The 15,264-nt window shown below is 33.9% G+C and overlaps 1 protein-coding gene across 1 annotated transcript in view; it reads left to right on the forward strand.

Annotated features, from left to right (window-relative positions):
* Positions 1 to 3,223, forward strand: part of LOC125652294 (uncharacterized) — a 44,639-nt gene extending 41,416 nt beyond the window's left edge. Inside the window, exon 10 of the mRNA XM_048881369.2 lies at positions 1,703 to 3,223. Coding sequence (XP_048737326.2) covers positions 1,703 to 1,728 — 26 coding nt within the window. The 3' untranslated portion in view covers positions 1,729 to 3,223. The remainder of the gene's footprint in view (positions 1 to 1,702) is intronic.
* Positions 3,224 to 15,264: the final 12,041 nt, after the last annotated feature.

Here is a 15,264-nt window from a genome sequence, read left to right on the forward strand (position 1 = left end):
ACCATCACGCCGGGCCATGGATGAGGTCGTACCATAAACTTTTTATTTAAAACTGTATACACTGTAAAGCTGTTCTATGAAGTATAATACCTTTTTAGATCCATGGGGCCGGGGGTATTTCATCAAATCCATATGAAAATATTCCATGCAGTGTAGAAAACAGTTTGTTATAACGATGGCATCATGGGTGAGAATAAGGCCAGTACATTGGTTTTCGAAGTTTCACAATCGATTGATTTTAAGGCAATTCCACCCCTCCCGAATTATAGGTTCAATGTTATACTTGACTGTTGATTCTTTAAATGATACATCTTAGTAACAAATAAAAGAATAAATATGCTGCGGTAGTAAACATTATTTTTTTTTTATCAATTAGCAAGATATACCTGTTATCAACGTCAGAAAATTGAAATTTTCCTTAAACAGCATTATCAAAGTTCACAAAAACTGGTTGTAACGATATAATTGTATTCAAAACAATTTCATGAAACTTTTTCTTTAAGAATATACAAATTATATCGTTACAATTTTCTGACGTTGATAACAGGTATATCGTGCTAATTGATAAAAAATTTTATTAATACCGCAACATACTTGTTTGTGAAAAATAAAGGACATCTTTCGCATAATGGACTTCAAAAATAATTTAATAAAAACAGAGTTATTGCCCCTTGATTCAATGTTTTGAAACATATACATGTAATTGATTATTCATATATAACATTGACTTTCGAAATATTTTATTTATTTTAAACAAGATTTTTTACAATGACTATTGTAAAAGACTCTTTATGTTCCTGTCATGTGTAAATCTTACTAAATCTTTGACTTTGCAAAATCTTGTCACAGGAAGGTGGAAATACCTTAAGCTCAAGAACTACAAGGCTAAATACACACTTGTAAGTGATTTTATCGTGATACCCAATGCGATGTAAACAGTATAATATTGATAAACCGAGTAAAGAAATGCATTGCTCTAGTGAGCAATAATGTATCCTTTAGGGCTCTTTCATAATGATGACAACTTTCTTTTGATTTTCAAGTTCATTCACACTCAAAGTCACAAAGGTATTACGTGAATTTCCTTTTGATGAAAAAGGTATTACGTAATATTCCTTTTGATTAGGGCCGATGGAAAGTGTCCAGGGGTCAGTGTTTGCCCAACTATCTATTTTGTATTGCTTATAGGAGTTATGAGATTGATCACTGTTCGTTATCTTCACCTTTCATTCACACACTCCTTTTTATGTGCAAATCATAAAACACATAAAGAGGTGTTCGAATAAAAAAAACACCACTTAGAACTATTTTCCACTGCTCATTAAATAAGATTTGAATATCATTACAAAGAAATGAAGTGGATATAGCACACTAAATTTGGCAATGTCTATATTCATTGGCTGATGAAGTAGATGTCGACGATCAGGGGATTTTCATGATTATTTCCATGATTCGTTGTAGATTCACATTTGTGTTAATATATATACATTTCTATCATTTACATGCATGTTTGTCTTTGGATATTATGATATCATAAATACATTATTTTGGACGGGGGATTCATTAAAAAAATTTATTAGTTCATCAATACATCTTGAAGGAACATAATTAGAACTTCATAATTGTCTTCAGGAAAGCCCATTCTATTCTAATAACGTTGACTGTTAAAAGCATTAAATGTATTTTTTTCTTCTTTATATAGGTCTCCTTGAACGATGCAGTGATTGAGAACTACAGACTAATACGGAAAGGACTGTAAATCAAAGATTTTATACCGTTTCTTTTTGACAAATGTTTAATTGTAATTGAAAAAAATTACTTTCAGTGTTTGATAGAATGATATACGATTATAAATGCTAATTAAGACAATATGGACTTCCAACACTATAAGAATATTTAGCTCTTTATTCCGTCACGATTTCATCGTTCTAGGTCAATTTAAGATTCCCTTTCCTCCTACGTCAAGGCTTCAGTGCACTGTACACAGTTAAATGCATGGATAACAGACATTGCATGTGAATGTTATATAATTCTTGACATACTAACATAATACAATTAATCACTCACACAGAATGTACATGTGTGTGTATATATAACGTAATCAATCACTTACACAGAATATGTACATGTATATATATATATATATATATATATATATATATATATATAACACGTAATCAATCACTTACACAGAATGTAAATGTGTATATATATATATAACGTAATCAATCACTCACACAGAATGTACATGTGTGTACATTTGTATATATATAACGTAATCAATCACTTACACAGAATGTACATGTGTGTATATATATAACATAATCAATCACTTACACAGAATGTACATGTGTGTATATATATAACATAATCAATCACTTACACAGAATGTACATGTGTGTATATATATAACGTAATCAATCACTTACACAGAATGTACATGTGTGTATATATATAACGTGAACCTTTAAAACAAATTTGCAAAACACGTTAACGTCACCAACACGAGAGGATTGTAATTTGAAAATATTACAAAGAAATCACGTTTCGAGATGTGAAAACAATTATTCGCGAATATTCTTTTAAAATATTTGAATGGAGGGTATCAAATTTTTATACAATTTCTAATAATGTCGTTTTAGAATTGATGTACTTTAATTTCATAAACAAAGATCTTTTTATAGTGTGTTGTTCCGGAAATTAACGTGTGTACGTGTTATTTTACTAACGTGTTTTAAGCTAGCTTGTGTCTTTTGTGGAGCATGGCTTACATAGTGATCATTTTGCCTGTCTGTCTGAGTCCCACTTTGTATTAAAACATTTTTATACAATACGAGTTATCTGTTTCTCTCAGTTTTACTTTGATTAACTTCTCCCCATAATTAAAAATGACATTGAATTAACGTTACTATTCACTTAAGTTTATTTCAGGCCAATGCGGTTAACCATTAAAAGTAGGTACGCTTCAGACGATTGGATGTCTTTAAAGTAAATGTCATCGACAATTAGAAAAAGATTAATTATATGCTTTTCAGCTGAATTGAATGTGTCATAACCATAGCCAGGTTTATAGTTGTTGTGTTTTGTAACTGAAGAATTGCATTATTCACTGTAATACTCCTATTGTTTGAAAAAATTGTAACTGAAATGTTTTCCATGAAAATTAAAATGTAAAAAGAATATTGCACGGTGGTTATATTTTGCTCAAGTAGTTGCATTTTAACCAAACTATTAATTACACCAAACTCTTCAGGAATCGGTACTTTTGTCTCTAATAAAAATAGTAGGGGGTCTATAATAAAATAATAACCCTTAATCAAAAAAAAACACAAGGAAAGACACGTTGTTGATGGCCACCAGGACAAACATAAGAATGTGCCGGAAAGTGGTCACGAAAATCTATCAAATGCTCTAGGTATACGCGTCGATGAGGATTATTTTTATGGTGGACCAATGGCATAACTATTGAAATAACTGGATCAGAAAAAATTTGGGGTGAACGATAAAAACAAAAGTTTTGAGTAAAAATTCATTTCATTCTTTGACAAGCGTTTTTTATTAGGGTGTGATATGTTATAGACCCTCACTACTATTATAACAAACAAAATTAGGAATAATTATTTAAATGCACTACAACCGTTATTTCCCCTTCCATTTTCCATAGATTTTAAAAAATATATTTAAAGATCATATTTAAAGTGGAAAATTAAGAGTTACGGTACATAAGAGTCACCTATATGCAAATATGCTTCAACCAAGAAACAGTGTTGTGAACATATGACAGTAAATTAAACTTACCAACATATCAAAATCCTATGTCAAAAGACAAAAAAAAAAGTTATAGTTCGGACAAAAAAAGGCCCTCCGAATTCTACTATTTGAACTTTACATAAAAGGTCAAAGGTCATCAAAATGGTACGCGACACCCTGTCTTATCATGGTATATCATCATACCAAATATCAAAGGACTATGTCAAAGACAAAAATAGTTATTGCCCGGACAAATGTACGAGAAGCGGAAGAATACTTCACACTAAAGCAAGATGTCCTCCTTTTGGGAAGAAGAGGAATAATTACTGGTTCTTGTGGATATTTTGACTAGCTTAAAATTCACCACTATTGAAATTCCCTTTTTACGAAAAAGGAATCAGAATAAAATTCCTTAGGGGCTGAAAGACGCCAATTGAACAAGGTCATAGTCAACTCGACGTTTAGGTCTATAGTAAGCGTTTACTGGGAGTCGGCGTATATGTATACACAAACATCGGCTTATACAGATTAGTTCATGTTACTGTTAACAAAAAACAAAACAAGCAACATGTGCAGATAATGAATTTGTTTAAAACTGCAGTTGTTCTTGTATTAGATAAGGGCTTCTATAACCGGTGATAGCTGGACAATTGAAACTTACTTAATACTTTGTTACATACCCCTTACATCGTATAATTTTGGTTATTCTCTGAGGAAGTGGCCTACTTTGAAAACACTCCATTTCTTATAAATAGTGGAGCATACAAATAAAAGAATGACGTCATAGGTGGAGTTGAAAACTTTGTAAGTGTAAGTCAGCATTTCGTTAAAACAGGCTACCACAGTTGCTTCCTCTATTGCACAGCGCCTTCCACGGGTTAAATTGTTTGATACACGTTCTTTCCCAAAGTGGTACGGTGTTTCAGTAATAAACTGAACTAGACACGATCTCGTTGCGAGCAACGAGTAGGTCTTCCGTCCGATTTGTTGATGCACTCGGAGTTAAAAAAAAAAAAAAAAAAGACAAATGAGTCCCAATTTAGTTTCCGACTTTAAGACACTTTAGATATAATCAATTTTTCATATCATAAGCTTCTGAAGCAAAGTTGCGGTGAAATTCGTTTGAAATTCGACTCTCCAGGCGAGCCATAAGGCCCGCGGGCCTATTTCTTGATGTCATTTGTTAGCCCTCTATAGACTCAACAACTTTAGTTCTATATGTCTTTACAAAATGTTTACCTGTAAAAAGTTATTGAGATCGACCGATATCGACAAAAAATCGACTCTACAGGCGAGCCATTAGGACCATAGACCTATTTCTTGATATCAATCGATAGATCTCGATAAACTGAACAACTTTTGTTCAATATGTCCTTACAAAATATTTACCAGTTACAAGTTTTTGAAATCGACTGATATCGACAAAAATCGACTCTACAGGCGAGCCATGGGGCCCACAGACCCATTTTTTGATATTGATCGATAGGTTATGACACATTGAACAACTTTTGTTCAATAATGCTTTTCAAAAAATATGTCGTTTTAAAGATATGAGGCGTCAAATATTTACGATTTTGGCCCTTAAAATCTCTAATTACGTAACATATGACCTACTTTTTGATTTGATAAGATCAAGCTCGTTGAGATGAACATTTCCGCTTCTACAACTTATTATAAAATATTAATAGTTTCTGAGATATTCTCAAAAACATTTGAACCCTTCTGAACCCCTAATTTAAAGGGCCAGCCCGTTTTGCTTGATATCGTAAGAAAGGCCTTGTCATTTTAAACATTTTTTGCTCAACAAGTATTTAGAAATTCTTTACCGTTCTCGAGTTATCTCTACAAGAAATATTTAGGGGCCAAACTGTAGCTCCCTAACGGGGCCACATAGGGAAAAAACGAAATGTACATATTGTTTAGATTATCATTCTGAACAACTTTTGTTCAATAATGCTTTTCAAAATATTTGTCGTTTTCAAGATATGAGGTGTCAATTATTTATGATTTTGGCCCTTAAAATCCCTTATTACGTAACATATGATCTACTTTTTGATTTGATAAGAACAAGCTCGTTTAGATGAACATTTCCGCTTCAATGACTTATTACAAAATATCAATAGTTTCTGAGATATTCTCATAAACCTTTGGACCCTTCTGGGCCCCTAATTTAAAGGGTCAGCCCCTTTTGCTTGATATCGTAAGAAAGGTCATGACATTTCAAACATCTTTTGTTCAACAAGTATTTAGAAATTCTTTACCGTTCTCGAGTTATTTCTAGAAGTAATTTTTAGGGGTCAAACTGTAGCTCCCTAACGGGGCCACATAGGGTAAAAACGAAATATGCATATTGTTCAGATCATCATTCTGAACAACTTTTGTTCTTTATTGCTTTTCAAAATATTTGTCGTTTTCGAGATACAAGGGGTAAAAAATTTATGGTTTTGGCCCTTAAAATCCCTTATTACGTAACATATGACCTAAATTTTTATATGAATAGATTTGGATTGTTGAGATGAACATTTTTTGTTCTTTGACTTATACCAAAATATTAACGATTTTTGAGATATTTGATCTAGACTTTGAGCCCTTCTAGATCCCTAATTTAAGGGGCTAGCCTCTAAATCTTGATATTTTCGAAAAGATCTTGTAAATGTGCACAACTTTTGTTCTACATGTCTTAACAAAATATTTGCAAGAAAAAAGATATTGGAGATCAAAGGTCAAAAATCGGCGAAATCGGCGAAAAATGTTGGCATCCATTTTTTCAGGTCCAGGCGAGCGTTTAGGCAAATCGCCTCCGGTAAAATCGAATCCCCCACAAATCTTCTAAAATGTTTACTCTATCTTGTGTAGAAATTTCAAGACTCTAGCTTCAAGACTAACGGAGGAGATGTGTGGACAACAAGGCCCTTTAAAAAGTCACTAAAAGAGAGATAACTCCTGACCGGAAGTGACGTCAAGCACGAAATTTTGCAAGCAAAGTCTCGTCACCAAAAGACATCTTTCCTGAAAATTTCGTGAAAATCGATCGAGAAATGGCTGAGAAAAACGCGTGTACTACCAAGGAAAATAATAATAATAATAACTAGACACGATCTCGTTGCGAGCAACGAGTAGGTCTTCCGTCCGATTTGTTGACGCACTCGGAGTTAAAAAAAAAAAAAAAAAAAAAGACAAATGAGTCCCAATTTAGTTTCCGACTTTAAGACACTTTAGATATAATCAATTTTTCATATCATAAGCTTCTGAAGCAAAGTTGCGGTGAAATTCGTTTGAAATTCGACTCTCCAGGCGAGCCATAAGGCCCGCGGGCCTATTTCTTGATGTCATTTGTTAGCCCTCTATAGACTCAACAACTTTAGTTCTATATGTCTTTACAAAATGTTTACCTGTAAAAAGTTATTGAGATCGACCGATATCGACAAAAAATCGACTCTACAGGCGAGCCATTAGGACCATAGACCTATTTCTTGATATCAATCGATAGATCTCGATAAACTGAACAACTTTTGTTCAATATGTCCTTACAAAATATTTACCAGTTACAAGTTTTTGAAATCGACTGATATCGACAAAAATCGACTCTACAGGCGAGCCATGGGGCCCACAGACCCATTTTTTGATATTGATCGATAGGTTATGACACATTGAACAACTTTTGTTCAATAATGCTTTTCAAAAAATATGTCGTTTTAAAGATATGAGGCGTCAAATATTTACGATTTTGGCCCTAAAAATCTCTAATTACGTAACATATGACCTACTTTTTGATTTGATAAGATCAAGCTCGTTGAGATGAACATTTCCGCTTCTACAACTTATTATAAAATATTAATAGTTTCTGAGATATTCTCAAAAACATTTGAACCCTTCTGAACCCCTAATTTAAAGGGCCAGCCCGTTTTGCTTGATATCGTATGAAAGGCCTTGTCATTTTAAACATTTTTTGCTCAACAAGTATTTAGAAATTCTTTACCGTTCTCGAGTTATCTCTACAAGAAATATTTAGGGGCCAAACTGTAGCTCCCTAACGGGGCCACATAGGGAAAAAACGAAATGTACATATTGTTTAGATTATCATTCTGAACAACTTTTGTTCAATAATGCTTTTCAAAATATTTGTCGTTTTCAAGATATGAGGCGTCAATTATTTATGATTTTGGCCCTTAAAATCCCTTATTACGTAACATATGACCTACTTTTTGATTTGATAAGAACAAGCTCGTTTAGATGAACATTTCCGATTCAATGACTAATTACAAAATATTAATAGTTTCTGAGATATTCTCATAAACCTTTGGACCCTTCTGGGCCCCTAATTAAAAGGGTCAGCCCCTTTTGTTTGATATCGTAAGAAAGGTCATGACATTTCAAACATTTTTTGTTCAACAAGTATTTAGAAATTCTTTACCGTTCTCGAGTTATTTCTAGAAGTAATTTTTAGGGGTCAAACTGTAGCTCCCTAACGGGGCCACATAGGGTAAAAACGAAATATGCATATTGTTCAGATCATCATTCTGAACAACTTTTGTTCTTTATTGCTTTTCAAAATATTTGTCGTTTTCGAGATGCAAGGGGTAAAAAATTTATGGTTTTGGCCCTTAAAATCCCTTATTACGTAACATATGACCTAAATTTTTATATGAATAGATTTGGATTGTTGAGATGAACATTTTTTGTTCTTTGACTTATACCAAAATATTAACGATTTTTGAGATATTTGATCTAGACTTTGAGCCCTTCTAGATCCCTAATTGAAGGGGCTAGCCCCTAAATCTTGATATTTTCGAAAAGATCTCGTAAATGTGCACAACTTTTGTTCTACATGTCTTAACAAAATATTTGCAAGAAAAAAGATATTGGAGATCAAAGGTCAAAAATCGGCGAAATCGGCGAAAAATGTTGGCATCCATTTTTTCAGGTCCAGGCGAGCGTTTAGGCAAATCGCCTCCGGTAAAATCGAATCCCCCACAAATCTTCTAAAATGTTTACTCTATCTTGTGTAGAAATTTCAAGACTCTAGCTTCAAAACTAACGGAGGAGATGTGTGGACAACAAGGCCCTTTAAAAAGTCACTAAAAGAGAGATAACTCCTGACCGGAAGTGACGTCAAGCACGAAATTTTGCAAGCAAAGTCTCGTCACCAAAAGACATCTTTCCTGAAAATTTCGTGAAAATCGATCGAGAAATGGCTGAGAAAAACGCGTGTACTACCAAGGAAAATAATAATAATAATAACTAGACACGATCTCGTTGCGAGCAACGAGTAGGTCTTCCGTCCGATTTGTTGATGCACTCGGAGTTAAAAAAAAAAAAAAAAAAAAAAAGACAAATGAGTCCCAATTTAGTTTGCGACTTTAAGACACTTTAGATATAATCAATTTTTCATATCATAAGCTTCTGAAGCAAAGTTGCGGTGAAATTCGTTTGAAATTCGACTCTCCAGGCGAGCCATAAGGCCCGCGGGCCTATTTCTTGATGTCATTTGTTAGCCCTCTATAGACTCAACAACTTTAGTTCTATTTGTCTTTACAAAATATTTACCTGTAAAAAGTTATTGAGATCGACCGATATCGACAAAAAATCGACTCTACAGGCGAGCCATTAGGACCATAGGCCTATTTCTTGATATAAATCGATAGATCTCGATAAACTGAACAACTTTTGTTCAATATGTGCTTACAAAATATTTACCAGTTACAAGTTTTTGAAATCGACTGATATCGACAAAAATCGACTCTACAGGCGAGCCATGAGGCCCACAGACCCATTTTTTGATATTGATCGATAGGTTATGACACATTGAACAACTTTTGTTCAATAATGCTTTTCAAAAAATATGTCGTTTTAAAGATATGAGGCGTCAAATATTTACGATTTTGGCCCTTAAAATCTCTAATTACGTAACATATGACCTACTTTTTGATTTGATAAGATCAAGCTCGTTGAGATGAACATTTCCGCTTTACAACTTATTATAAAATATTAATAGTTTCTGAGATAATCTCAAAAACATTTGGACCCTTCTGAACCCCTAATTTAAAGGGCCAGCCCGTTTTGCTTGATATCGTAAGAAAGGCCTTGTCATTTTAAACATTTTTTGCTCAACAAGTATTTAGAAATTCTTTACCGTTCTCGAGTTATCTCTACAAGAAATATTTAGGGGCCAAACTGTAGCTCCCTAACGGGGCCACATAGGGAAAAAACGAAATATGCATATTGTTTAAATTATCATTCTGAACAACTTTTGTTCAATAATGCTTTTCAAAATATTTGTCGTTTTCAAGATATGAGGCGTCAATTATTTATGATTTTGGCCCTTAAAATCCCTTATTACGTAACATATGACCTACTTTTTGATTTGATAAGAACAAGCTCGTTTAGATGAACATTTCCGCTTCAATGACTTATTACAAAATATGAATAGTTTCTGAGATAATCTCATAAACCTTTGGACCCTTCTGGGCCCCTAATTTAAAGGGTCAGCCCCTTTTGCTTGATATCGTAAGAAAGGTCATGACATTTCAAACATCTTTTGTTCAACAAGTATTTAGAAATTCTTTACCGTTCTCGAGTTATTTCTAGAAGTAATTTTTAGGGGCCAAACTGTAGCTCCCTAACGGGGCCACATAGGGTAAAAACGAAATATGCATATTGTTCAGATCATCATTCTAAACAACTTTTGTTCTTTATTGCTTTTCAAAATATTTGTCGTTTTCGAGATACAAGGGGTAAAAAATGTATGGTTTTGGCCCTTAAAATCCCTTATTACGTAACATATGACCCAAATTTTTATATGAATAGATGTGCATTGTTGAGATGAACATTTTTTGTTCTTTGACTTATACCAAAATATTAACGATTTTTGAGATATTTGATCTAGACTTTGAGCCCTTCTAGATCCCTAATTGAAGGGGCTAGCCCCTAAATCTTGATATTTTCGAAAAGATCTCGTAAATGTGCACAACTTTTGTTCTACATGTCTTAACAAAATATTTGCAAGAAAAAAGATATTGGAGATCAAAGGTCAAAAATCGGCGAAATCGGCGAAAAATGTTGGCATCCATTTTTTCAGGTCCAGGCGAGCGTTTAGGCAAATCGCCTCCGGTAAAATCGAATCCCCCACAAATCTTCTAAAATGTTTACTCTATCTTGTGTAGAAATTTCAAGACTCTAGCTTCAAAACTAACGGAGGAGATGTGTGGACAACAAGGCCCTTTAAAAAGTCACTAAAAGAGAGATAACTCCTGACCGGAAGTGACGTCAAGCACGAAATTTTGCAAGCAAAGTCTCGTCACCAAAAGACATCTTTCCTGAAAATTTCGTGAAAATCGATCGAGAAATGGCTGAGAAAAACGCGTGTACTACCAAGGAAAATAATAATAATAATAACTAGACACGATCTCGTTGCGAGCAACGAGTAGGTCTTCCGTCCGATTTGTTGATGCACTCGGAGTTAAAAAAAAAAAAAAAAAAAAAAGACAAATGAGTCCCAATTTAGTTTGCGACTTTAAGACACTTTAGATATAATCAATTTTTCATATCATAAGCTTCTGAAGCAAAGTTGCGGTGAAATTCGTTTGAAATTCGACTCTCCAGGCGAGCCATAAGGCCCGCGGGCCTATTTCTTGATGTCATTTGTTAGCCCTCTATAGACTCAACAACTTTAGTTCTATTTGTCTTTACAAAATATTTACCTGTAAAAAGTTATTGAGATCGACCGATATCGACAAAAAATCGACTCTACAGGCGAGCCATTAGGACCATAGGCCTATTTCTTGATATAAATCGATAGATCTCGATAAACTGAACAACTTTTGTTCAATATGTGCTTACAAAATATTTACCAGTTACAAGTTTTTGAAATCGACTGATATCGACAAAAATCGACTCTACAGGCGAGCCATGAGGCCCACAGACCCATTTTTTGATATTGATCGATAGGTTATGACACATTGAACAACTTTTGTTCAATAATGCTTTTCAAAAAATATGTCGTTTTAAAGATATGAGGCGTCAAATATTTACGATTTTGGCCCTTAAAATCTCTAATTACGTAACATATGACCTACTTTTTGATTTGATAAGATCAAGCTCGTTGAGATGAACATTTCCGCTTTACAACTTATTATAAAATATTAATAGTTTCTGAGATAATCTCAAAAACATTTGGACCCTTCTGAACCCCTAATTTAAAGGGCCAGCCCGTTTTGCTTGATATCGTAAGAAAGGCCTTGTCATTTTAAACATTTTTTGCTCAACAAGTATTTAGAAATTCTTTACCGTTCTCGAGTTATCTCTACAAGAAATATTTAGGGGCCAAACTGTAGCTCCCTAACGGGGCCACATAGGGAAAAAACGAAATATGCATATTGTTTAAATTATCATTCTGAACAACTTTTGTTCAATAATGCTTTTCAAAATATTTGTCGTTTTCAAGATATGAGGCGTCAATTATTTATGATTTTGGCCCTTAAAATCCCTTATTACGTAACATATGACCTACTTTTTGATTTGATAAGAACAAGCTCGTTTAGATGAACATTTCCGCTTCAATGACTTATTACAAAATATGAATAGTTTCTGAGATAATCTCATAAACCTTTGGACCCTTCTGGGCCCCTAATTTAAAGGGTCAGCCCCTTTTGCTTGATATCGTAAGAAAGGTCATGACATTTCAAACATCTTTTGTTCAACAAGTATTTAGAAATTCTTTACCGTTCTCGAGTTATTTCTAGAAGTAATTTTTAGGGGCCAAACTGTAGCTCCCTAACGGGGCCACATAGGGTAAAAACGAAATATGCATATTGTTCAGATCATCATTCTAAACAACTTTTGTTCTTTATTGCTTTTCAAAATATTTGTCGTTTTCGAGATACAAGGGGTAAAAAATGTATGGTTTTGGCCCTTAAAATCCCTTATTACGTAACATATGACCCAAATTTTTATATGAATAGATGTGCATTGTTGAGATGAACATTTTTTGTTCTTTGACTTATACCAAAATATTAACGATTTTTGAGATATTTGATCTAGACTTTGAGCCCTTCTAGATCCCTAATTGAAGGGGCTAGCCCCTAAATCTTGATATTTTCGAAAAGATCTCGTAAATGTGCACAACTTTTGTTCTACATGTCTTAACAAAATATTTGCAAGAAAAAAGATATTGGAGATCAAAGGTCAAAAATCGCCGAAATCGGCGAACAATTTTGGCATCCATTTTTTCAGGTCCAGGCGAGCGTTTAGGCAAATCGCCTCCGGTGAAATTGAATCCCCCACAAATCTTCTAAAATGTTTACTCTATCTTGTGTAGAAATTTCAAGACTCTAGCTTCAAAACTAACGGAGGAGATGTGTGGACAACAAGGCCCTTTAAAAAGTCACTAAAAGAGAGATAACTCCTGACCGGAAGTGACGTCAAGCACGAAATTTTGCAAGCAAAGTCTCGTCACCAAAAGACATCTTTCCTGAAAATTTCGTGAAAATCGATCGAGAAATGGCTGAGAAAAACGCGTGTACTACCAAGGAAAATAATAATAATAATAACTAGACACGATCTCGTTGCGAGCAACGAGTAGGTCTTCCGTCCGATTTGTTGATGCACTCGGAGTTAAAAAAAAAAAAAAAAAAAAAGACAAATGAGTCCCAATTTAGTTTGCGACTTTAAGACACTTTAGATATAATCAATTTTTCATATCATAAGCTTCTGAAGCAAAGTTGCGGTGAAATTCGTTTGAAATTCGACTCTCCAGGCGAGCCATAAGGCCCGCGGGCCTATTTCTTGATGTCATTTGTTAGCCCTCTATAGACTCAACAACTTTAGTTCTATTTGTCTTTACAAAATATTTACCTGTAAAAAGTTATTGAGATCGACCGATATCGACAAAAAATCGACTCTACAGGCGAGCCATTAGGACCATAGGCCTATTTCTTGATATAAATCGATAGATCTCGATAAACTGAACAACTTTTGTTCAATATGTGCTTACAAAATATTTACCAGTTACAAGTTTTTGAAATCGACTGATATCGACAAAAATCGACTCTACAGGCGAGCCATGAGGCCCACAGACCCATTTTTTGATATTGATCGATAGGTTATGACACATTGAACAACTTTTGTTCAATAATGCTTTTCAAAAAATATGTCGTTTTAAAGATATGAGGCGTCAAATATTTACGATTTTGGCCCTTAAAATCTCTAATTACGTAACATATGACCTACTTTTTGATTTGATAAGATCAAGCTCGTTGAGATGAACATTTCCGCTTTACAACTTATTATAAAATATTAATAGTTTCTGAGATAATCTCAAAAACATTTGGACCCTTCTGAACCCCTAATTTAAAGGGCCAGCCCGTTTTGCTTGATATCGTAAGAAAGGCCTTGTCATTTTAAACATTTTTTGCTCAACAAGTATTTAGAAATTCTTTACCGTTCTCGAGTTATCTCTACAAGAAATATTTAGGGGCCAAACTGTAGCTCCCTAACGGGGCCACATAGGGAAAAAACGAAATATGCATATTGTTTAAATTATCATTCTGAACAACTTTTGTTCAATAATGCTTTTCAAAATATTTGTCGTTTTCAAGATATGAGGCGTCAATTATTTATGATTTTGGCCCTTAAAATCCCTTATTACGTAACATATGACCTACTTTTTGATTTGATAAGAACAAGCTCGTTTAGATGAACATTTCCGCTTCAATGACTTATTACAAAATATGAATAGTTTCTGAGATAATCTCATAAACCTTTGGACCCTTCTGGGCCCCTAATTTAAAGGGTCAGCCCCTTTTGCTTGATATCGTAAGAAAGGTCATGACATTTCAAACATCTTTTGTTCAACAAGTATTTAGAAATTCTTTACCGTTCTCGAGTTATTTCTAGAAGTAATTTTTAGGGGCCAAACTGTAGCTCCCTAACGGGGCCACATAGGGTAAAAACGAAATATGCATATTGTTCAGATCATCATTCTAAACAACTTTTGTTCTTTATTGCTTTTCAAAATATTTGTCGTTTTCGAGATACAAGGGGTAAAAAATGTATGGTTTTGGCCCTTAAAATCCCTTATTACGTAACATATGACCCAAATTTTTATATGAATAGATGTGCATTGTTGAGATGAACATTTTTTGTTCTTTGACTTATACCAAAATATTAACGATTTTTGAGATATTTGATCTAGACTTTGAGCCCTTCTAGATCCCTAATTGAAGGGGCTAGCCCCTAAATCTTGATATTTTCGAAAAGATCTCGTAAATGTGCACAACTTTTGTTCTACATGTCTTAACAAAATATTTGCAAGAAAAAAGATATTGGAGATCAAAGGTCAAAAATCGCCGAAATCGGCGAACAATTTTGGCATCCATTTTTTCAGGTCCAGGCGAGCGTTTAGGCAAATCGCCTCCGGTGAAATTGAATCCCCCACAAATCTTCTAAAATGTTTACTCTATCTTGTGTAGAAATTTCAAGACTCTAGCTTCAAAACTAACAGAGGAGATGTGTGGA

This window comes from Ostrea edulis, chromosome 5 (assembly GCF_947568905.1).
Source record: "Ostrea edulis chromosome 5, xbOstEdul1.1, whole genome shotgun sequence".
Taxonomy (NCBI): Eukaryota; Metazoa; Mollusca; class Bivalvia; order Ostreida; family Ostreidae; genus Ostrea; species Ostrea edulis.